Source organism: Haliotis rufescens, unplaced genomic scaffold (genome assembly GCF_023055435.1).
Source record: "Haliotis rufescens isolate VD_foot unplaced genomic scaffold, xgHalRufe1.0.p SCAF_11, whole genome shotgun sequence".
Taxonomy (NCBI): domain Eukaryota; kingdom Metazoa; phylum Mollusca; class Gastropoda; order Lepetellida; family Haliotidae; genus Haliotis; species Haliotis rufescens.
This window is the reverse complement of record NW_025963791.1, coordinates 27,878,877-27,901,997: the sequence shown is the minus strand read 5'-3', so window position 1 is coordinate 27,901,997 and position 23,121 is coordinate 27,878,877. Positions and strand designations below refer to the sequence as shown.

Sequence of the window (23,121 nt, the reverse complement as noted above, 5' to 3'; positions counted from 1 at the left end):
GAGGCAGTGAGGGAAGACGTTTTGGATGATGAAGCACAGAACAGAGGCAGTGAGGGGAGACGTTTGGGATGATGAAGCACTAAACAGAGGCAGTGAGGGGAGACGTTTGGGATGATGAAGCACAGAACACAGGCAGTGAGGGGAGACGTTTGGGATGATGAAGAACAGAACAGAGGCAGTGAGGGGAGACGTTTGGGATGATGAAGCACAGAACAGAGGCAGTGAGGGGAGACGTTTGGGATGATGAAGAACAGAACAGAACAGAGGCAGTGAGGGGAGACGTTTGGGATGATGAAGCACAGAACAGAGGCAGTGAGGGGAGACGTTTGGGATGATGAAGCACTAAACAGAGGCAGTGAGGGGAGACGTTTGGGATGATGAAGCACAGAACAGAGGCAGTGAGGGGAGACGTTTGGGATGATGAAGCACTAAACAGAGGCAGTGAGGGGAGACGTTTGGGATGATGAAGCACAGAACACAGGCAGTGAGGGGAGACGTTTGGGATGATGAAGAACAGAACAGAACAGAGGCAGTGAGGGGAGACGTTTGGGATGATGAAGCACAGAACAGAGGCAGTGAGGGGAGACGTTTGGGATGATGAAGAACAGAACAGAACAGAGGCAGTGAGGGGAGACGTTTGGGATGATGAAGCACAGAACAGAGGCAGTGAGGGGAGACGTTTGGGATGATGAAGCACTAAACAGAGGCAGTGAGGGGAGACGTTTGGGATGATGAAGCACAGAACAGAGGCAGTGAGGGGAGACGTTTGGGATGATGAAGCACAGAACAGAGGCAGTGAGGGGAGACGTTTGGGATGATGAAGCACTAAACAGAGGCAGTGAGGGGAGACGTTTGGGATGATGAAGCACAGAACAGAGGCAGTGAGGGGAGACGTTTGGGATGATGAAGCACTAAACAGAGGCAGTGAGGGGAGACGTTTGGGATGATGAAGCACAGAACAGAGGCAGTGAGCGGAGACGTTTGGGATGATGAAGCACAGAACAGAGGCAGTGAGGGGAGACGTTTGGGATGATGAAGCACAGAACAGAGGCAGTGAGGGGAGACGTTTTGGATGATGAAGCACAGAACAGAGGCAGTGAGGGGAGACGTTTGGGATGATGAAGCACAGAACAGAGGCAGTGAGGGGAGACGTTTGGGATGATGAAGCACTAAACAGAGGCAGTGAGGGGAGACGTTTGGGATGATGAAGCACAGAACAGAGGCAGTGAGGGGAGACGTTTGGGATGATGAAGCACAGAACAGAGGCAGTGAGGGGAGACGTTTGGGATGATGAAGCACAGAACAGAGGCAGTGAGGGGAGACGTTTGGGATGATGAAGCACAAAACAGAGGCAGTGAGCGGAGACGTTTGTGATGATGAAGCACAGTGAGTGAGTTTGGTTTTACGCCGCCTTTAGCAATATTCCAGCAATATCACGGCGGGGGACACCAGAAATGGGCTTCACACATTGTACCCAGATGAAGCACAGAACACAGGCAGTGAGGGGAGACGTTTGGGATGATGAAGCACAGAACAGAGGCATTGAGGGGAGACGTTTGGGATGATGAAGCACAAAACAGAGGCAGTGAGCGGAGACGTTTGTGATGATGAAGCACAGTGAGTGAGTTTGGTTTTACGCCGCCTTTAGCAATATTCCAGCAATATCACGGCGGGGGACACCAGAAATGGGCTTCACACATTGTACCCAGATGAAGCACAGAACACAGGCAGTGAGGGGAGACGTTTGGGATGATGACGCACAGAACAGAGGCAGTGAGGGGAGACGTTTGGGATGATGAAGAACAGAACAGAGGCAGTGAGGGGAGACGTTTGGGATGATGAAGAACAGAACAGAGGCAGTGAGGGGAGAAGTTTGGGATGATGAAGCACAGAACAGAGTCATCTCAATCTTATCCCAAATGGAGTGAATGTTGTTTCACATCACACTCTGGAATTATTTCAGAATATTCACGACGGCCTGTAAATAATCGAATCTGGACCAGACAAACCAGTGGTCAATATTATGAGCACGTCCCTTCTCGACTGGGCACGATGACACGCAACCAGCCACATCACCAAAATTGTACACAGAGGTCATGTGATGTTAACAGTTATATCACTTGAAGATGAGAGCGTACTACCTCGATTATCCAGCTTGACAGATCTCAGTTCTATCTATACACATGACCAGAAACTAAGCATTAACCACTTGTTCAGACATGTCCTACATTAAACAAAGTGTTGTGATTCAATGTTGGAGTGAGTGAGTTGGGTTTAACGCCGCTTTTAACAGTATTAGTTATATCACGGCGTGTCAACCTAATGTGGGAGGAAAGCCTGAAGTGATGCAGGTCTCAGACGTTTACCACTTTGGTGAAACCCACGAGAATGGGTATGGTGCTGACAAACCAAGAAACAGAATCGGGGCGAACCGGGATTCGAACCCACAATCATAGGTTTCTGGCGTGCCCAAGGGACGCAACTCTGCATAGCGAATCGCGGCGCCTTAAACGACTGGGCCGCTCGTGCCCCGGATTCATTGTTGGAAACACAACAGAATAGAAAACAAACAGAACTCATGACACTGCCATCACACACATAATAAAGCCAGCAATAGATACTGATTGATTAGAGCTATGCGAAGAAGTTTAAAACCGCGCATTTCAACAACAAGTATCAGCGCCCAGTCCACACTACGAATCGGACTGTCACATTATACAGTGAAAAACGATGATTGTCAACCCAGGTATCACCACTGACTCTGCAATCAGTACATGGTGTATCCAACCCTGTTATTGATGGCATTGGCGAGGCGTCTCATGCAGCTAATCAGATGTCTGATTTTCAACATTGGCGTCCTCTGCCATATCCGGTGCAGAGTGAGTGAGTGAGTGGGTTTACGCCGCTTTTAGCAATATTCCAGCAATATCACGGCGGGGGACACCAGAAATGGGCTTCACACATTGTACCCATGTCGGGAATCGAACCCGGGTCTTCGGCGTGACGAGCGAACGCTTTAACCACTAGGCTACCCGACCGCCCCCCGGTGCAGAGCCTGGGTCAGTTCATTTAATTAATGTGTGATGCACGTGCAGTACATTTATACAACATGCTGACACGTTAGGGTTCCATTGTTTGTCATTTATTTTCGTAACTGGGTTTTGAATCAGGTTGTGCTTAATTAATGCTCTTGTATATATACCCCTGGGCGAGATGATCTTTGTTACGCCACATCAAGCAAATTGAAATAAACAGCTTTATCAGGAGAGGCATGCACATACCATGACCCAGAATCACACACGGTGAAGTTATTTCATGCTCGATTTGAAGAACGGTTATATCAAACTTAAACTCAATACATGCTAAAGACATTAGGACAAACCCTTAAATGACCCAGCATACCTGAGTCGACATTGTGAAGAAGACTGTTTGGGTGGAGCCTCATACAAATATGCAGTTAGCTTACCTCCATATATATATATGTGTGTGTGTGTGTGTGTGTGTGTGTGTGTGTGTGTGTGTGTGTGTGTGTGTGTGTGTGTGTGTGTGTGTGTGTGTGTGTTCAACTTACGAAAGGGATACTCAGATATGTCACTATTTAAATACACACTTGACATATGACAATCAGTATTGCGCATCATGGTAATATACAAAAATCCCTATCAAAAGTGGAGTATCTCTTCTCTAGATTCAGCCTGACATTATTTTTCTATATACTCATGTCTTGGTTGTTTGCAGATCACAAACCTGCAGTATGAACCGTGGGTCGCGTTTTTCTTCTGGATTCCACCATTCAAACACTCCATCCCTCTCATCACCTCGTTCTGCAAGTCTGGCACGGATATGTCTGGGCAGAAAGTAAAAGGACATTTGGAAATCACTGTTTGGTATCTGTATATTTCCCAACAAGGCGTTACTGTTACGTTGATTAATCATTAGTTCCATATTCCTATATGCAAAGGGTCGTGTACGGTTCTGGAGTACGTTGGTGTCGGTACCTGGGTGCCATTGTACAAAACAGCCTTAGCGCTACGACTGTCGTAAGTCTATGTTAAGGCATGGGAGTTACGATCCCCGCAGCACTAAGATCGCTTTGAACAACGGCACCCTGGTCTACATACTTGTTTGGTGTAAACAGTTAGATATATATACAAGAACCACGAAGTGCCAGATCTGCAGAGTGATAGACTAGTTATGGTGTTGTTGCCCTGGAGCGCCTAACCCTAGCTAGGCTGAGAGTGAGACCTTTCTTGTATTCATCTCTGGACCAAGGCTAAAAAACCAAAGGCTTATATATCCATCTGACATGGAATAAGTCATAAACAATGAGTTATGAAATTGCACAGCTCGTTCAGGATGGCTGACATTTGAAGTACGTAATTGGAATACGATGACATGCATCAACCAAGTCTAACCACCCAATCCGGTCAGTCGCAGTATTGCCTTTTATGGCAAGCATTGGATACTGAAGACCAATATTCTAACCCAGATTTTCACGGGTCCATTTTATAAGTAATGGCAAGCAAGATTATACGCATAACCATGTAATAGCTACAGAATAATTATTAGCGTTTGTTCATTCAGACAAAGGTTTGCCCAAATCGGTCGCTATGAAAACTATTTAAGAAGCGAAGGAAAGTTCTTACAGTGGTGCAATACCGCCACGCTAGACAATGCAGCCCTACTACGTGTTTGGCTTGTTTTGACCGATATGGAAGTACTCGAGTTGTGTATGATTGCATTGTGAACAGATCAGTGAGTTGTACGTACTGTGGCACTTCTTGTCGATGGTGGAGTACTTCATGCCGTCCCGACACATACACCGCGTCTTGCGGCCTGGCACCAGGATACACAGTTGCTTGCACTTCGTCGCCTGGCACGGGTTGCCCTTGCCTGAAGTTATGCAATGGATATTTCATCTCATCAACAAGAAAAAACTGCAATATCTCAATGTACTTAAAAGGTGACTCCGAGCCGACCAGTCCTTAAGCCCCTTAATGCCGAGCCACACCCTCTCACCTTCCGGCCACACCCCCTCACCTCTCCACACTCCTTCCCATATGTCCAACGACACACCACCCCACGTGCTCGTTCATAACACCCCCTCACAGGGCTGAAAGATCTCATCCGCACCTCTGGACCTGAAGAGCTTACCATCAGTTACGACCTGTCGGACAGGGTGGACGACCTTGACCCCTCGTGGTTGCAGCAGCTCCTGCAGCGCTATCCTTTTCTTGTGGCTTGTCTCCTTGAATCTCGCATACTGAACCACATAATAAGGTTCGCTCAGGAACAAACTGTTCTCAAAGAAGTCCAGTGAAAACGGGTTGGAGGACAATCTCTCCAGCACAGGAGCACTGAAAAATGGAGAGAGAAAAGAAATCATCTAGGCCTGTTGTAACTACATTCACCATTTCTAATGTTCACACTCGGCCCTTTACTACTGTATTGGATAGCCTTTGTCCGTTAACACTGACCACGTATCCCCATTCCACAGGTTAGGGAGTGAGTGAGCAAGTTGGGTTTAACGCCGCTTTTAACATTATTTAAGTTATAACGCGGCGTGTCAGCTTAATGCGGGAGAAAAACCCGAAGTGATGAAGGTCTCAGACGTTTACCGCTTTGGTGAAACCCACGAGCACGGGTATGGTGGGTGCGAGATAGACATTATATGGAGGCCATCCGTCTCGAGGGGAACATGGGTTATGTACCCTCTATGTTAGTTTATTTTATCGTAATTATCTTGCCCAGTTATATTAAATGTATGTCTTATGTATGCATGCTTTGGTGTCCGAATCAGTAAGGATACCACAGTTAGGCAGACGACAGAAAACCAGTTGCTACCAAGATCTACTTCAATCGGAAAAAAATCGCGAATATCCAGAGAACGGCATCTACATCAATCATTTGAGTTACAAACTTGCGATTTGAATGTTGCAATTGTAATGCCAACAGTTTGGCAATTCGAACTGGGAACACAAGAAATGTATGCGGGGACATTGAAAATAATAGAATGGGTCTTAGCCAATAAGAATCCGACATGCATGTGTAAGGTACGATAACAAAACATATACAATGATCAAAGGCCTTACTGTTCCTTTCCTGCAAAGGTACAAGTACTGATTGAACTCAGTCCCACGTCGGCCCAGTAAAGCCTGTTTGTGACGGAGTCCAAATTGAGAGCGACTGGGCGCTGCAAGCGTGACCTCACGATGTCCACCTGGTGAGTCCCGTCCATGAAGCCGCGGGCGATTGTCATCCGCCCCTCTGTGTCCGCCAGCCAAAACATGAGTCTGAAGTAAATATAGCGCCAGAATATAAGCAGTCTCGACTATATAATCTCAGAGACTCCATTGGGCCCAAAAGGTAAAATAGCAGTGAAAGTAATAAGAAGGATCGCTGAAAATCGGTGATGACACCAGGTGTTCGTGAAAAGGTCATGTCCTGGCCTACCAGAGGTGAGGTGAAATTGGGTTTAACGTCGCGTCCAAGATTATTGCACTTATATAGAGACATGCATGCACGTGTGTGTGTGTGTGTGTGTGTGTGTGTGTGTGTGTGTGTGTGTGTGTGTGTGTGTGTGTGTGTGTGTGTGTGCTAGAACGGACTGATGCCGATTTATAGTGCTAGCCCACTGAGATACCATGCCGCAGTTTAACATGAATACCCCACTCAGACACAGTATACTGACTCCGAGCCGACCAGTCCTTGTTTTAGCCCCTTAATGCCGAGCGCCAGACAGGGTAACAACAAGTACCATCTTTTAACGTCTTTTGGTATGACGCGGCCGGGGATCGAACCCCGGACCTTCCTCTCTCCGTGCGGACGCTCTACCACTAGACCACGGAGGCGGTCTGGCCTACCAGAAGCAGTAGTACTTCCTGATGCAAATCCCGAAGTTGGACGTAAGACATATTGACAAGAACATGAATAAAACTCATAAGGGTTATTTAGCATTTATTATTTGTATGGTAAGCATGTGTAGGACATTTCCAAATATGACTTGTACCAATGGTCCCTTTTTCTGGTGAACGGTTGACTTGCCAAAGCATGTATTTGTGACGGGTTTGTGACCGATATACTCATTATATCGCCAACAACTGGTATCATCGCTTTATGACAGTGGCTCACAAACACATGTCCATGCAACAGTCGTAATCCTACAACCCGACACTGGTTTTGGCAGAGATATCTTATGAATAAGGAAAGGGAGAAGGTGCGGCATCCAGAACACCACTAAACAAGGTTTGTCATCCGCAAACCACTAAACAAGGTTAGGCATCCGTAAACCACTAAACAAGGTTAGGCATTCGTAAACCACTAAATAAGGTTAGGCATCCGTAAACCACTAAACAAGGTTAGGCATCCGTAAATCACTAAACAAGGTTAGGCATCCGTAAACCGATAAACAAGGTTAGTCATCCGTAAACCACCAAACAAGGTTAGTCATTCGTAAACCACCAAACAAGTTGAGGCTTTTGGAAAACAACTTAACAGCGCCCAGCACCCTGACTAACAAAAGGAGGTTGGCACCCTCTGCTCTCAGTGCTGGATGTGGCGAGTGAGAAAGCAATTTCAAATAGCTTTGGACACTTTAACTCGAACATAAATGTTATCAAACGGTATTTAATATTATATAATATTGTATTAAACACAGCCACCCACCCCAGTATTCATTTTATTAACACCACCAATACAGTACACAGAAACAAACAAAACATTATTCAAAAGGCAGCAATCACCTACCCTTCGGGCGGATGCAGAGTAATGGAGGATGGTATTGTTCTCCTCCTTTTCAGAAGAGTTATGCACACTCCCCTCCTGTCTATGCTACAGACGGTGATTAACCCTTTGTCATTTAAGTTCTGGGTGTAGTACAGGTTCCTGGCCAGCCAATCAACAGCCATACCTGTCATCTTCCCCGAGGTGCGAACTTTTGTTGTATGCGCCGCCGCGTACATTTTGATGACGGAGATATTACGACCATTAACGACCTGAAGAGAGTTAATGAGATGAGTTGCTTTGAGTGAGTGAGTGAGTAAGGTTTTACGCCGTTTTAGCAATATTCCAGCAATATCACGGCGGGGGACACCAGAAATGGGCTCCACACATTGTAACCATGTTGGGAATCGAACCCGTGCCTTCGGTGTGACGGGCGAACGCTTTAACAACAATGCTACCCGACCGCCTCTGAGTTGCTTTGAGATGCAGCTTTGAAAGTTGTACATTTGAACCAATGAAGAGCAATGCATCTTCCTTTGGATTTTGTTTGTTTGTTTGTTGTTTAACACCCCATTCAGCAATATTCCAGCTATATGACGGCAGTCTGTGAATAATCGAGCAATCCATTGATTGACATCATGAGCATCGATCCACGTAATTTGGATACGATAACATGCATCAACCAAGTCAGCGAGCCTGACCATCCGATCCGATAGTTGCCGCTTCCTTTGGTGAACCCACGAGAGAAAGATATGGTTCTGACAAAGCAAGGGTCATACTCGGGGGCTATCATGGATTCGAACCCACGATCAGCGGATCCTGTAATGTGGAATAAATCCCCAAAGTAAACAGATCGTAGACGTTTAACATTTAGGTGACACCACGTTTGGTGCTGGCAAACCAAGGGTCTTTGTCCCTGCCAATCTGGGATTCGAACCAACGACCTGTGAGATACGGGGCGAGACGCAGCCTTGGAAACAACGAGGACATCCATGTGTCATGGAATGATTAGAGCAATTAGCAGTATTTTGGCAAGTAAAACTTTGTGCAGAATTCACATAAGATATGACTGTGTAAACGCCCTCCTACCTCTTCAGTTGACCAGAAAATATGTCTCCTTTCTGGCTGTGTGAGTACATCAATGAACATCGGCGGTGGTGACGTCTCGATGGTGTAGTCGTTAGATTTGGTGTTGAGGTTGATCTTGCTGATGCCGTGAAGGTGAGCAATCAGAAGGTACGGACGCTCACCTATAGGAGAGAAACACGAGGCATTTCATCAGGGGATGTGTTTGGCAAGAAATGCTGTATGTCTTCCGAAACTGAACTGAAACTGGCAACTACAGAAAACAGGTTAACATATGTATTTGTAGATAACTAAAAGTACATAAAGCAGCATGCAATATCAATATGTATTCCCTCAATGTGTCCACAAGTTCTTGAACGAAATCAATTAAACGTTACAGACTCACCCAGTGCTTTACACGTGTGGCCATCAATCGCGAGGCTGTAGCCTTCCGTGCAGTGACAAGAGTAACCTCCCTTGAGATTCTCACATATTTGCCCGCATGTCCCATTCATGTGTTCACACTCGTTGATATCTGACAATAAACTATACGAGCTAAAAAGACGTCGTTTCAGACTTTCTAAGGGCATGGCAATGACGAAGCAGAAAAAAACAAGTTTCGATTTCCAAACGAATTAAATGAAATTTAAGTCTGTAAAGAATATAACAATGATGACCAATGTATAACTGCTAGACCTATATAAGCAATTATGTCTTTGAAATATCTCACCCAAACAGCTTCTTAAATCTTCTCCCAAATCGTAGCCATGGCGACAAATACACCGTGCACCTCCGTTGGTTATCGTGCAGTTATGACTACAGCCAAGGTTTGCAAACTTGCAGGATTTACCTTAAAGAAAAATCGAAAACAAGTAGATTCATTTGCCCTTTATATGACTCAGAATAACTATGGTTTAATGCTGGCCGAGCTAAGGTGAGGGGATACCGGGTTTAACGTCACGTATGACCATGCGCATACAGTTCAGGTCGGTCTTGTAAGGAAATCATGCAACGTGGGCTATGTTCGCACATTCTGTCAAATATAAGGATTCTATTACACGACAATCTACATGGTTCAAAATATTTCAGATCGTAATTTAATGAATAAGGTAAGGCAATATTCCAGCTATACGACGTCGATTTGTAAATAATCGAGTATGGACCAGACAATCCAGTGATTGCCATAGTCATCGATCTAGGCATTTGAGAAACGATAACACCCATTAACTAAGCCAGCGAGTCTGAGCACCCGATCCTGTCTCGCTTCCAGTGAGTAACGTTGGTTCCTGAAATCAATTTTTTTAATTCTAACCCGGACCTTCAGTAAGTTAAATATATTTAAATGTGCAGTCAACATATTGTCAACCGTGGGAAGGTCAAAATGTGGAAAGGGAGAGTATGGTTTTATGACTTTCAGCAAAATTCCGGCAATATCACGGCAGGGGAAAAACGAAATGGGCATCACATAGTCTACTCATGTGAAGAATTGAGCATGGTACCTCGGTGTGACCAGAGGACGCTAACCCCAAACGTCCCAAACGTGTAAAGCGAGAACTCTACGCACCACACAGTTCCGTCTCATCAGATCCGTCCGGACAGTCAGGCTTGAGGTCACACTGGAGCTTCCCCTCAATACACTGGCCACTCAGGCACTGGAATGTACCCGCGGGACACGCGCCTGGCAAGAGGTGGAATAATCAGAACATTCATCTTTGCAACATATACGAAAACATAAGTTATATCTCTATTTCAAACGTCGTGCGTGCGTGCGTGCGTGCAGCTGCACTTTGCAATATTGCCGCTATACGACGGCGATCTGTAAATAATCGAATTTGAACCAGCCAGCCAGTGATTGATATAATGAGCATCGAGCTACGCTATTGGAATACCATAACATGCACCAACCATCGACAAACATAGTCGCCTTTTACGGCAAGCATGGGTTGCTGAAGACCTATTCTCACCGGATCCACACGGGTCATGTGAAAGGTTGACCAATTATCAAGACTTTTAGTTATATCACTGTCGTCTGTAAAGATCCGAAAATGGGACAGTCCAACCTGTGGTTGATATCATAAGTAAATATCCACATGTCGGGGTACAATGACAACCAGGTCGAACATTGTGACACTCGATCCTTTCGTCCGGATTTCAACAGGCAACACACGGAGCTGGTCACCAGTCATACACGGACAACACGTGAGGTGGAATGTAAAGCATCTTGTTTTACGCCATAGAGGCGAGGAACATTAAGGATGTAGGAATTCGAACAGGGATATTCAAGTGTCCGCTCTTCAGCATCTATCGACATCAAAGTAGGATAGAGAGAATACTGAGCAACAATGAGCATTCTGCACCTATTTCTGAGTGAGTGAGTGAGTATGGTTTTACGCCGCTTTTAGCAATATTCCAGCAATATCACGGCGGGGGACACCAGAAATGGGCTTCACACATTGTACCCATGTCGGGAATCGAACCCGGGTCTTCGGCGTGACGAGCGAAAGCTTTAACCTATTTCTGAGTGAGAGAGTGGGGTTTAACACCTTAGTGAACTCATATACAACAATCCACTCCAAAGGATGATGTGACGTAATGCGTTTTATTAAATTTTACCGCAGTTTTCCCAGTCCTCGTCGGAGCCATCTGGGCAGTCAAAGCCCACGTCACACACCAAGGACTTAGCGATGCAGTGATCTCCGGTCCGACACTTGAACTCATTTTCGCCACACTCCACTACGACAGAAAGGTTAATATAGTGAGTTTACTCTACAACACACTGTTTACTTATAACTCAGTAAGTTGATGCCACATCCAAGAGGATCACATCTGTGTGGGTTCTCCGCCGCTATCAGTATATCATGGCACAGGGAAAGTGGCTTGATCCTGTCATAGCGACGGATTTACGACAATCATTGTCTGAAAACATTTGATTTAAAAGGCTAACTACCCTGTAGCCATGACATGTGCATGTCTCCATAACTTAATTGTCATTATGTATTAGGCGCTAATCCCCGTTGTTAATCCTCACCACCATTTCATTGTATAGTGACTGTCAGCCAACCTGGGCTACTATATCAATTCCCGTTAATTACTGTTATTTATAGTATGACCGTTATTGCCTTAACTGTTCATCCCCTGAGTTGTGTCGGTTCATCACCCCCAGAAGTCCCATGTCCAGAGCAACGTCATTGTCTTTCCATTGTTGTTCATTACTATATATGTGCTACCATTACACTGTCACTAGGGTGTTAGTGAAGCTTGGTATTCCGAGCGTTGGTGTAAGGACAACCTCGAGCAGGATGTCCGCTCACCTCATGTATGCCTGAGCTGGAAGGTCCGCTCATCGCTGTGTTTGTGTTGTCAGAGCATGTATTCCGCTCAATGTGCAATTGTTGTTTATTGTTTACATGTTGTGCATAAAGTGTTCCGGAACAGTGATGTCGATTTTGTCCTTGATTCCCCCAAGAGCTAATTCTCTGTCAAAATACGCGCTGACAATACGTTGTAGTTATGTGGAGATCGAACCCAGGTCTACGGAGTGACGAGCCAACGCGCTGAAGCACTGGCTACCCCACCGCTTCCTAACAAACTAGTAGTGATTGATAGCTGCCGATGTGGAATTTCCCAAAGTTTAATATCCACATATCGGACACGATGACACACAAGGTCAGCCAGGTCGCACATTGTAACGCTCGCTTAAAAGTGGTGTAAGGCAATTTGTCGTTTTAGCCCAGCAGTCGGCATACTCCAGCTATATCACAGCGGCCTGTTCGAGCCTGGGCCGACAAACCAGTGGTGGATAGTATGACCAACGTCCCCCACCTTGGGATACGTGATCAACCAGGTCACAGGGCCCGATCAACCAGGTTTGTTGTTCAACGCCGCACTCGGCAATATTTCAGCTATATGACAGCATCGATCCACGCAATTCGGATAGGACGACATGGATCAACCAAGCCTGACTACAAGATCCCGTTAGTCGCCTTTTACGTCAAGCATGGGTTGCTGAAGACCTATTCTAATCCGGATCTTCACGTGTCAGAGCAGCAAGGTTACAGAGCCCAATGAACCAGGTCATAGAGCCCTAGCACCCAATCCAATTTACAACATGCATAGTTCACTGGGGGCAAGTTCTGAGCCAGAAACCCCACCGAGTTCTAGAATAGAAATGATTTTTGAAACACCCTTGCAAAGCCAGGCAAAGTGAACTGACGTGTTCATACATTCGGAGTATTGTGGTCTCTGGCAACACTTTCCCAATTATTTCATCTCTATACAAAACATGTTCGACGTATTCAAATTAGCCTAAGCCACCATGTTTTTGGGTGTCGGGACAAAAGGACATAAAATTAATATGTACTCACATTGACAGTTTGTTTCGTCGTCTCCATGGGGACAGTCTCTGTACCCGTTGCACATAACATCTTTTCGGACACACTTGTTGATTCCAAGAAACATGGAACACGCGTAGTCTCCCTTAGGACACTCTACACACGGAATATAGAACACATGAAATCTCCCTTAGAACGATCTACACAAGGATTATATAACAATTGGATGCTCTACACTACAAAAACAGTACTGTAACACGAGTTCTTTCCCTTTGGGCACTCTCCACAAGGAATACAGAACATATAAGGAAAGATTGCTGCAGAGCATCAATTGTTCCCCGCCATATAATGTTATATGCAGAGGAAGGAAGTGTAAGCTATGGGAGGAGAGGATTGGTGTAAAGTACAAATAGGTTGTTATTAATGTAGTTATCTTTGGAAAACACAATAAAAGAAACAGTGTCTTTAAATGGCCAGCACAAGGATAACCAAGGTAAGAAAACACATAACTGGGCTTGTCAGGCAGAAATTGGTATATACCCACTATTAGTACCAGTAATATATAAAGGATTGATTTCAAGTCCTACATAGATAACACAAGAAATGTCATTCTTACACATGCTTTGGCAGCAAATATCAATTTTTCTGGTCAAAATGTTGACTGGGTAAATAAAATAAACTTTTGAAATAGTTAACACAGAAAATGTAATGAATCCACTGTAAATAAACTTCATAAACTCCAAATGTAAAAGTATGTTCACGCATCATTGAGGGATTTCCATTTATCCAACAGCAAATACACTTACAGGTTGGTCAAGTCATCTATACATATTGAGAATTATCTTTCATATTTTAAAAACAATGCTCATAGGCCACATTTCTCAAAACCTCGTTCAAGTAATCACAAACTAAAAATTGAAACTGGTAGATATACAAAAACACAAACCCCACTGGAACGTTTCTGTGAAACATGTGATGTCTCAGAAGAGAGCAACATTATGCACCGTATAAAATACAACCAAGAAAGAGAATCATAAATAATCCCCAATCATGGTTCTCTCTGTTAAAAGGAACATTTCTTACTACTTTTACCAACAGTTATCCAGAAACGATTTCCAAGATCGGTTATATTTACAACCACAAACAAATTCCTTCTGTGTTCAACATAACCATAGTTTTGCTCTATTCTCATAGTGTTTCCAAACCATTATAATACACCTGTTCTAAAATAAAATTGTTATAATATACCTCCCTTGTATTTTGAATGCACCTGTGTGTTTTGCACTTATTGTGAATATATTTTGAAGTTTGTGATACAATAATATTGCCACTGTTTCTTCATGGAATGTTACGCAATGCATATCTCATCTAATACATCTTTGTAGCATGATTGTAACAGTTGCGTACGGGGGCACGGTTGGCCCAATCGCATAAAGCGCTGTATTCGCTATGCAGAGTTGTGTCCCTTTGGCACGCCAGAAACCTATGACAGTGTGTTCGAATCCCGGTTCGCCCCGATTATGTTTTCAGACTTAATACCCGTGACTCGTGGGGTTCGCCAAAGTGGTGAACGTCTGAGACCTGCATCACTTCGGGCTCTCCTCCTTCGTCAAGCTGATACGCCGTGATATAAGTGGAATACTATTCAAAGTAGCCTCAAACCCAACTCACTCACTCATAACTCTTGTGTACGGTTCCGTTTGGATAACTTGGTTTGTGTTGTGATTACTTACGGTTTAGATTTGAAGTATGTTTAGATGAATGTTACTGTGTTCAACCCAAACATCGTGAATATATCATGCAACCGTACTCTGTTCTGTACTTGAAACAATACGGTGCGCAACTGTGCACAGCAAGCACCATACATGTGAGGAAGACAACTTATTTCAAATTTCTCATATCAAACCCGTTATTTACATTTGTTATTCATTGAACAAAGTCAGTCTTTTGAAGCCTGGTATTAAATCGTGTTGAACAATAAGTTGCAACAGCAGTGTAAAGGGAGAAAGATTGAGTGCGTGTTACATGCTTGACCTGAATTCCTCGAAGGAACCTTTATCGCTGGCTGCCCGAATAGCATACGACACATTGCAAAGGTAGTGCGCAATAGAGCTATTCGGGTAAGGGAGATAATCACTCACTCAGTGATACAGCTTGAAAAAGATACGATGTTCGGCATTGCAATGCCAGCGCGTGATAAAGCTCTATACTACGCCAATAGCTAAAGGAGATAATCGCTGAATGCGCAATAGTTTATTCTTACAAAATATAAACCGGTTAACTTTAGCTAAAGGAGACCCGGAAACGATGACGTCACATAAGAGCGCTTACTGCTTCAAACATAACATCTGTTACTTCGTGGGTGTGGAGGCAAGGGCTTTTAGACGCAGTAATGCAGGATAAGTACACACATGTAAAACATTAAGCTTTTACTAATTTAACTTATCCTGGATCACTCCTCAATGCATCTTTTTCAAACGGTACGGCAGGTGGGCATACCTTCAGATGTGATCTACAATAAACTCGCCACAGGCACCAGCCAATCAGCAACAGCAACAGCACATCGAGTGGCCATTCCTATCGCTGGCTGCGAGAGAGTGACGTATGCGGAAGTCCAGGTATCATGGCAGTAAAATAGCTTAAGTGAAGTTAAAAACCTAGCGTGAGTCTAGTTTTACGTCGCTTTTAGCAATATTCCAGCAATATCACGGGTCACCAGAAATGGGCTTCACACATTGTACCCATGTCGGGAATTGAACCCGTGTCTTCGGCGTGACGAGCGAACGCTTTAGGTTACCCGACCGCTCCTTAAAGACCTAGAACTGACGTACCAAGCCAATGCGTGCACTATGTAAACTCTAGTCTGGGGCGACAGGCACCAGAGAGTTCGAAAGGTTGACTCCGGTATGAGGAATACTCAGAGGCGCCTTGGGGTGGTGACCTGCTGGGCAACCACCAAAGATCCAAAGCTGTGGATGCTTTCCACGTCTTCCAATGCAACATCCCTCAGGTCGTGGCTGGCAAGGACGGTGTCCGAGCGCCAGAAGCAGCCCTTCATAATGGCGTGGATTGAGGAGCTGCTGTGAAGCGCCATTGTAGAGGCAACCGCCCGGATCTCGTGTGGGTTGCTGGCTCTAGGAGGGTTCAGTCCAGCGGCTTCATAAGCCTGAAGAATGATGACGTGAAGCTACAAGGTGATCGCGTAGCAGCTGACTCCCACCTGCAATGCCCCAGATACCGTGATAAAAGGGGACGGCGGCTTCGACAATCCTTGGAACGTCACTATCGAAGAGAGGGACGGAAAGGTGAAGGATCTGTCCGAACTGTGGTTCTGAAAGATCGCACCGTACGAAGTAAGGTGACCAGTTCCATCCCCGGGTGGTCAGGCTCACTGACTCGGTCGATGTATGTCATCGTATCCCAATTGCGTGTATCGATGCTCATGATGTCAATCACTGGATCCAGACTCGATTATTTACAGACCGCCGCCATATTGCTGGAATATTGCTAAGTGCGGCGTTAAACAACAAAGAAACAAACAAAACAAAAACACTCGTTCTTATATCGAAGTGACGACGAAAGGTGGTTCCTCGTTACTCCGGTGTACTCATCGGAGATCAACGGAACGGTCATAAGAATCATAAAATAGACGCTGTATCTAGTAGATAAAACTGAAGATATTGTAATTCCTTGGTCTGAAGGATCAAACCGTAAGGTTATCATTTCCATTTCCTGAACGTTGTATAAGCGCACCCGTTCTTATATCGAGGTGAAGAAGCGTGGTGCCTCGTTACTGCGCGTGTTGGCATGGACTGAAGTTAGTGACTCGGTCACATTGATGTACTGCGACAGGCGTCTGATCGAGTGGTTGCAGCATTACGTACAATTAAGTAATCCTGCAACCGATGTGAAGAAATACACTGCATGGCTCCCATTCCGGTCGGAGATGTTTACTGTCAGAATTCGTGACATGTAAATCACCCTGCGCAGTAGCCGAGAAACCAGCCTGGTTAGGTGAGTATGCTGCGCTGGCGCCACACATGGACAATCCCCAGTCAACTGTGTGGTAGACAAGAGAAGTGGTGTTCCCGAGTTCTGTGAAGATAGGTGTGACGTGGCCGGTGTAGGGACAAAAATGATCCCCGTGATATTTGAGACGGTTTGTCCTGACCCGTCAATGACTCACGAGAGGCGGGTACCCGGTAGTTTATAATGAAGCTGCCAAAAGGCTAAATGAGCGTGAAGATCTACCAGAGCTGGTACAGATTATGTCTACCAGAAGACACGTGAACCTATTTCAACGAGAGTACTATTGCCGTATCCTGATTACTTTAGGTAGAGGGAGAAGGCTGACGGCGGACAAGGGACTGCACCGATGACGTACAAGGTCCGTACAGTCAAGGCAGAAAGGGAAAGGATCCCGGCCCGATTTGCTTCCTTGGCAAAACGTACAACAAGACATTCTGTAATATTGATGTGATGTCATATTTATGTGGAAAATGCACGAAGGGAAACAGGAGGCATATTGAAACTGAAACTGAAAAGAGAAAAGTCGTGTAAAGCAAAGCTTAAAACACACAAAACATGGGGTAAAACCGAAAAATGGATTACCCAAGACTAAAAAGGAATTCAGATCGCAAGAAACGAATTCAAAATAGAACAATACGACCGTAATATAACCGTGACTAGAGCCACAACAAGCGGAAAAACGTTATAATATACGTATGGGGGTACCATAGAAGGCATAAACACAGCACAATATAAGAGCAAACGATTTTTAAATAAATAAGCAAAGGATGCTGGAAATCGGTAGAGCTTCAATCACAGAATACATGTCCGTGTAGGCAGTTTTGTGCTCTTATGTGACGTCATTGTTTCAGGGTCACATGCCGACTGTGTGAGGGAACTGGTTGGAACATCTTTTCTTCAGCAGCTGGACCTCACATAGATGGTCTTTCTGTCAAAAAGGGACTCATGCATTGAGTGAGTGAGTGCGTCAGTGAGTGAGTGAGTGGTTTTACACCGCTTTTTTTCAATATTCCAGCAATATCACGGCGGGGGACACCAGAATTGGGCTTCACGCATTGTGCCCATGTCGGGAATAGAACCTGAGTCTTCGGCGTGACGAGCGAACGCTTTAACCACTAGGCTACCCGACCGCCCGACTAATGCAGGATAAGTTAAAAATATAATAGTTGAAATAGATTTGTGAATGTTCAAGTAATTTCTTCGACAGCTGACACCGATGTCCCAAAGGAGGTCGCTACTAATACATGGAGGCACTACGTACCTGCTTCTAATATGTTGGTCTTCATCTTACAATCAGCTTCGTCAGATTCATCCAAGCAGTCAGGAAAGTGGTCACATTTGCTGACCAGGTCAATACACTGACCACTGGTACATGCAAACTGGGAAGGTGAACAAGTGTTGTCTGGAAGGGAAATACCACTTTGTTTGTTTGTTTGTTTGTTTGTTGTTGTTGTTTAACGCCGCACTCAGCAATATTTCAGTTACATGACGGTGGTATGTAAATAATCGAGTCTGAATCAGACAATCCAGTGAATGATATCATGAGCATCGATCCACGCAATTTGGATACGATGACATGAATCAACCAAGTCAGCGAACCTGACCACCCGATCCCGTTATAGTCGCCTTTTACGGCTAGCATTGGTTGCTGAAGACCTATTCCATCCGGATCTTCACGGGTCTTTTACATGAATATAGTTTAACATGTCGTGCCACATTAAGTATAGAAATTTGAAAGAATTACGTGGTCCTTAACTTCTTTCGAGTAGTATATGTCCACGCCATCTGGTATGTTGAGAGACCCCATATATATTTCCCAGAAGACAACTGAATAATGAAGGTCAAACGCCCTCAAATGTTTCACTAAGTGACTTACTGCAGTCGTGTTCATCGCTGCCGTCGGGACAGTCGTTGTCGCCATCACACATCCACGACTGGCTGTAGCACGTCTTGTTGTCAGAGCACAGAATCTCTTCTGGTTTACAGAGTGGGCAGTTCATCTCATCAGTGCCATCCCTGCAGTCCTTGTCGTTGTTGCAGACGTAGTGGGAAGCGGGAAGACACCGGATCCTGTCGCACCGGAACTCGTCTGCTTCACATGCGCGTTCTGTGTGGGGTGACATAACTATTAGACCTTTGATAGGGATGATCAGATGCCATTCTATTTAAATGTACACTTGACATATTAGAGAATGAGTTATGTAACATAAAACTTAGCCTAATCAAAAGTGCAGTGTACTGTAGTATATTTAAAGTCATATTTGAGTAGGTTATGAAAACGGGACAATCGCAGGCGTAGACTAACACTTAGTCAATGAAAACATTTTTTAAATAATTAAAGAAAGTTCAAGTTTAAAAAACCTTTCCTCTTCTGCTGTGAGCAAACAAGATTTAGTTTAGTTTTAACTACTCTTGCCTGGGCATTTAATAAAAAATATAAATTCAACAGTCATGGCGCCTGACTATCGCAGCCGTACCCATTGTAGGAGTTTGTGTTAATATATTGATTAACCCACCAAAGACCAAACTGTATTATTACCTCATTGTATTAATATACTTTTTATCATTAATTAATGTGGGGATTAGAGAATAATACACCCGTGACTCACCTGGGCAATTGACCTCATCACTACCATCCGCGCAGTCTGCATCCGCATCACACTTCCACAAGCCCTTGATGCAGGTGCCGTCCGCGCACTGGAACTCCTCGGTCCAACACGTCGCTGTGGGGAGACAAGGGCAGTGAAAGGCATTGAGAGGGTGAACGTCGTACTGTCAACAATGCACAGCATAGGTGGGGTGAGGTGAGGTGAGGTGAGGTGAGGTTTAACATCGCGCCCAAGATTATTGCACTTATACAGCGGCGTACGTGCATGCGTGCGTGGACCAATGCCGATTTTATAGTGCTAGCCCACTGAGGTACCATGGCGAAGTTTAGCCTGATCACCCCACTGAGACACAGTATACTGACTCCGAGCCGACCAGTTCTTATTTAAGCCCCGTTATGCCGAGCGCCAGGCAGGGTAACAACAAGTACCAACTTCTAACGTTTTTCGATGGTGATGGAACCCCGAGCGGACACTGCCACCAGACCACGGAGGAAGTTGCACAGCATCGGAGAACGAACATGTGTAACAGAGTATGGTCTTATAGCGAGTAGAGGAATATTTCAGAAACACTATGGCTCATGGGATATCAAGAATATAAAAAAAAGTCAGCAAACTGCATGTTCGGAATTATAGAGACCAATGCTTCATCCACTCCACAGATGCTTAAGTATCAGATCACTAAATTTATATTGTCTTCAACTCTTTCTGTAAGTAAAGCCACATTACAACAATCTTGATTCTCGTCACCGTTCGACCTTTTGTTGTGGGATCTTTTTAATAGCAAAATTCGGCTCCGGACTTTCGTTTCATTTTCCATTCCGAAGTTGCACTTTTTGATGTCACCTGTTCTGGCTGTCAGTAATGTGAGAAAGACTGCGAGGTATAAAGCTTTGGATTGGTGTCACTTGTTTACTACAATTGTTAATTTAAGGTACAATTTGAATGACAATTCGACATTTCTACCCATATTTTGTGACGAGAAGATTTCCAGTAATATGGTGTTATATGTGAAGGTGTACACATGCAAATTTCACCTGGACAGCCCTCTTCGTCGGAACTATCTGGACAGTCGTCCTGGCCATTACACTTGGTGGCGTTGTCCAGACACTGGCCAAGCGGAGCACACAGGATCTCGTTGTTATCGCAGTGTTTGTCTGAGAATCGCACAAATACGTTTTAACAGAATGTGTCCCTTGACAACGATGACCAATACGCAGGTAAAAGTAACCAGAATAACTTGGAATTATGTACCGCGCTACTTAAGGGATCATCTCAAACACGTGAAAGGACAATGACTGAACATCAAACAAAAATTAAATGGACAATTCTCCCTTAAAACAGGGGAACAAGCAAAAACTGACATACCGTAGCAAGTGACATGATTAGCTCCAAGCGTCATATTGGCAGGGCATCTGCACACGGCACCTTGTTCCTTGGCCAAGCAGATGTGAGAGCAGCCACCGTTGTCATGGCTGCATCCATTTTCTACTGCAAGTGTTCATATCACATGTCATGAACTTACTGCTGGTTGGTTGTTTTGTTGTTTAACGCCGCACTCAGCAATCTTCCAGCTATATGACGGCGGTCTGTAAATAATCGAGTCTGGACCAGACAATCCGGTGCTTGACATCATGAGCATCCATCTACGCAATTGGGAAACGATGACATGCATCAACCAAGTCAGCAAGCCTGACCGACCGATCCCGTTAGTCGCCTCTTACGACAAGCATAGTCGCCTCTTACGACAAGCATAGTCGCCTTTATAGGGCAAGCATGGGTTGCTGAAGACCTATTCTCATCCGGATCTTAACAAGTCTTCAGTTCCACTTTGACATTGGCGCATGTGATGGAGACATTTCAGCAGTTGCTAATGTTTCAAACGAACCAGAAACACAGATTGCTTGAGGTTTGACTAACCTGGCTTGGTCTTCTTCGTGTTGACCAGTGCCATCCCCGTGAGCCCCGTGTGTCCACTGTGGTAGTCCATCTGGTCGCCATGGCGCCGCGAGCTGTTGATCAAGTGCACAGCATCTGTCAGACCATCGGTCCAGTAGATCAAACTTCCGTCCACTACTATGGAATTGATGTTCTTTGCAAAACTGAAAGACAAAATGAACACACCCTGGAGTGAGTGAGTGAGTTGGGTTTTAAAGATTTCTAAAGAATGAAAATATTCTCCTTCGTATAAATTTTCAGAAAACTAAAGTACAATAAATGATATTTTGATGCCAAATTGTTGTGTTTTCCCTAGATGGCTCCATAATTAATTGTGAATTCAGCATGTTAAACCCCTTCCTTCTTTTGAGCTAGAAGTGATGCAGGTCTTAGACCTATACTACTTTACTGAAACCTACGAGCACGGGTAGGGGTGCAGACAAAGTTGACCAGCATCACCAACACCATCACATATTACTTAACAGAATCAAGTTTGAGAGAAAATCATTTGTCACAAATCTTATCTTTCCCTTAACCTACAAGAAGGCCATTAGGTGCTCCCAGGATGACACGGATCCGTAAAAATCTTTTTTAACTCAGCACACAACAACAGTCAAGCTGTATTGCAGTCTGAAAATAATCGAGTCTGTACCCAACAAACAAGTGGTTGATAATACGAGCGACGTTCCATGTTGTCGAGAACTGACACGCAATCAAACAAGTCACCGATCAGGATCATTCGATCCATTAATCACCTCTCAAAAAACATGAGAACTGAATGTCCACACGAGAACTGAATGTCCAACCACAATGGGGTGAACACAGGCAGACTTACACGTGTGAGGCGCGGTCCGAGCCATCGATGGCGACAGAGTAGATCATTTCAAGCTTCATATCGCTCCAGTACAGCCGGTACTTGTCAGGGTCCACCGTCAGGGAGTTGGGTTGTCGTATCCGTTCATCCACGATCAGGATGCAGTTGGTTGCGTCCATGTCACATCTCTGAATGTGGGGTCGTTCGCCCCAGTCAGCATAAAACAGAACTCTGAATATAGAAGAAGTCTCCGTGTCGTATAAAGTGAAACCTCGTTAATCCGGTAGATGAGAAATCTGATTTGAGAAATTTCTGGATTAACGATATATGTACTGTTAAGTTAGTTAATTTGTTGTTTAACGCCGCACTCAGCAATATCCCTGCTACATGACGGCGGTCTGTAAATAATCGAGTCTGGACCAAACAATCAAGGGATTGACATCATGAGCATCGATCTACGTAATTGAGATACGTTGACATGCTTTAACCAAGTCAGCGAGTCTGACCATCCGATCCCGTTAGTCGCCTCTTACAACACTACATAAATAAATGGCAGCACTCACTTCGTTTCCAGCGTATAAACTGATGGCTGGTGGGATACCCACCTATCTTCAAG

The 23,121-nt window shown here is 44.8% G+C and overlaps 1 protein-coding gene across 3 annotated transcripts in view; it reads right to left on the bottom strand.

Moving 5' to 3' along the window:
* The window catches only part of LOC124149341 (low-density lipoprotein receptor-related protein 2-like), a 59,710-nt gene that overhangs the window by 5,962 nt on the left and 30,627 nt on the right, over nucleotides 1–23,121 (bottom strand). For 2 of the 3 annotated variants that reach the window (XM_046520869.2, XM_046520870.2), the window contains 18 exons: nucleotides 22,527–22,736; nucleotides 21,674–21,855; nucleotides 21,122–21,244; nucleotides 20,791–20,910; nucleotides 19,757–19,870; nucleotides 19,024–19,254; nucleotides 18,409–18,549; nucleotides 13,152–13,274; nucleotides 11,401–11,520; nucleotides 10,352–10,465; nucleotides 9,518–9,637; nucleotides 9,194–9,322; nucleotides 8,812–8,972; nucleotides 7,747–7,994; nucleotides 6,093–6,293; nucleotides 5,155–5,357; nucleotides 4,771–4,893; nucleotides 3,748–3,847 (listed from right to left, as the gene is read on the bottom strand). In XM_046520869.2, the coding sequence (XP_046376825.2) occupies nucleotides 3,748–3,847; nucleotides 4,771–4,893; nucleotides 5,155–5,357; nucleotides 6,093–6,293; nucleotides 7,747–7,994; nucleotides 8,812–8,972; nucleotides 9,194–9,322; nucleotides 9,518–9,637; nucleotides 10,352–10,465; nucleotides 11,401–11,520; nucleotides 13,152–13,274; nucleotides 18,409–18,549; nucleotides 19,024–19,254; nucleotides 19,757–19,870; nucleotides 20,791–20,910; nucleotides 21,122–21,244; nucleotides 21,674–21,855; nucleotides 22,527–22,736 (2,763 nt within the window). Of the gene's footprint in view, nucleotides 1–3,747; nucleotides 3,848–4,770; nucleotides 4,894–5,154; nucleotides 5,358–6,092; nucleotides 6,294–7,746; nucleotides 7,995–8,811; nucleotides 8,973–9,193; nucleotides 9,323–9,517; nucleotides 9,638–10,351; nucleotides 10,466–11,400; nucleotides 11,521–13,151; nucleotides 13,275–18,408; nucleotides 18,550–19,023; nucleotides 19,255–19,756; nucleotides 19,871–20,790; nucleotides 20,911–21,121; nucleotides 21,245–21,673; nucleotides 21,856–22,526; nucleotides 22,737–23,121 lie in introns of those variants that run through there. The other variant, XM_046520871.2, reaches the window with a different exon arrangement.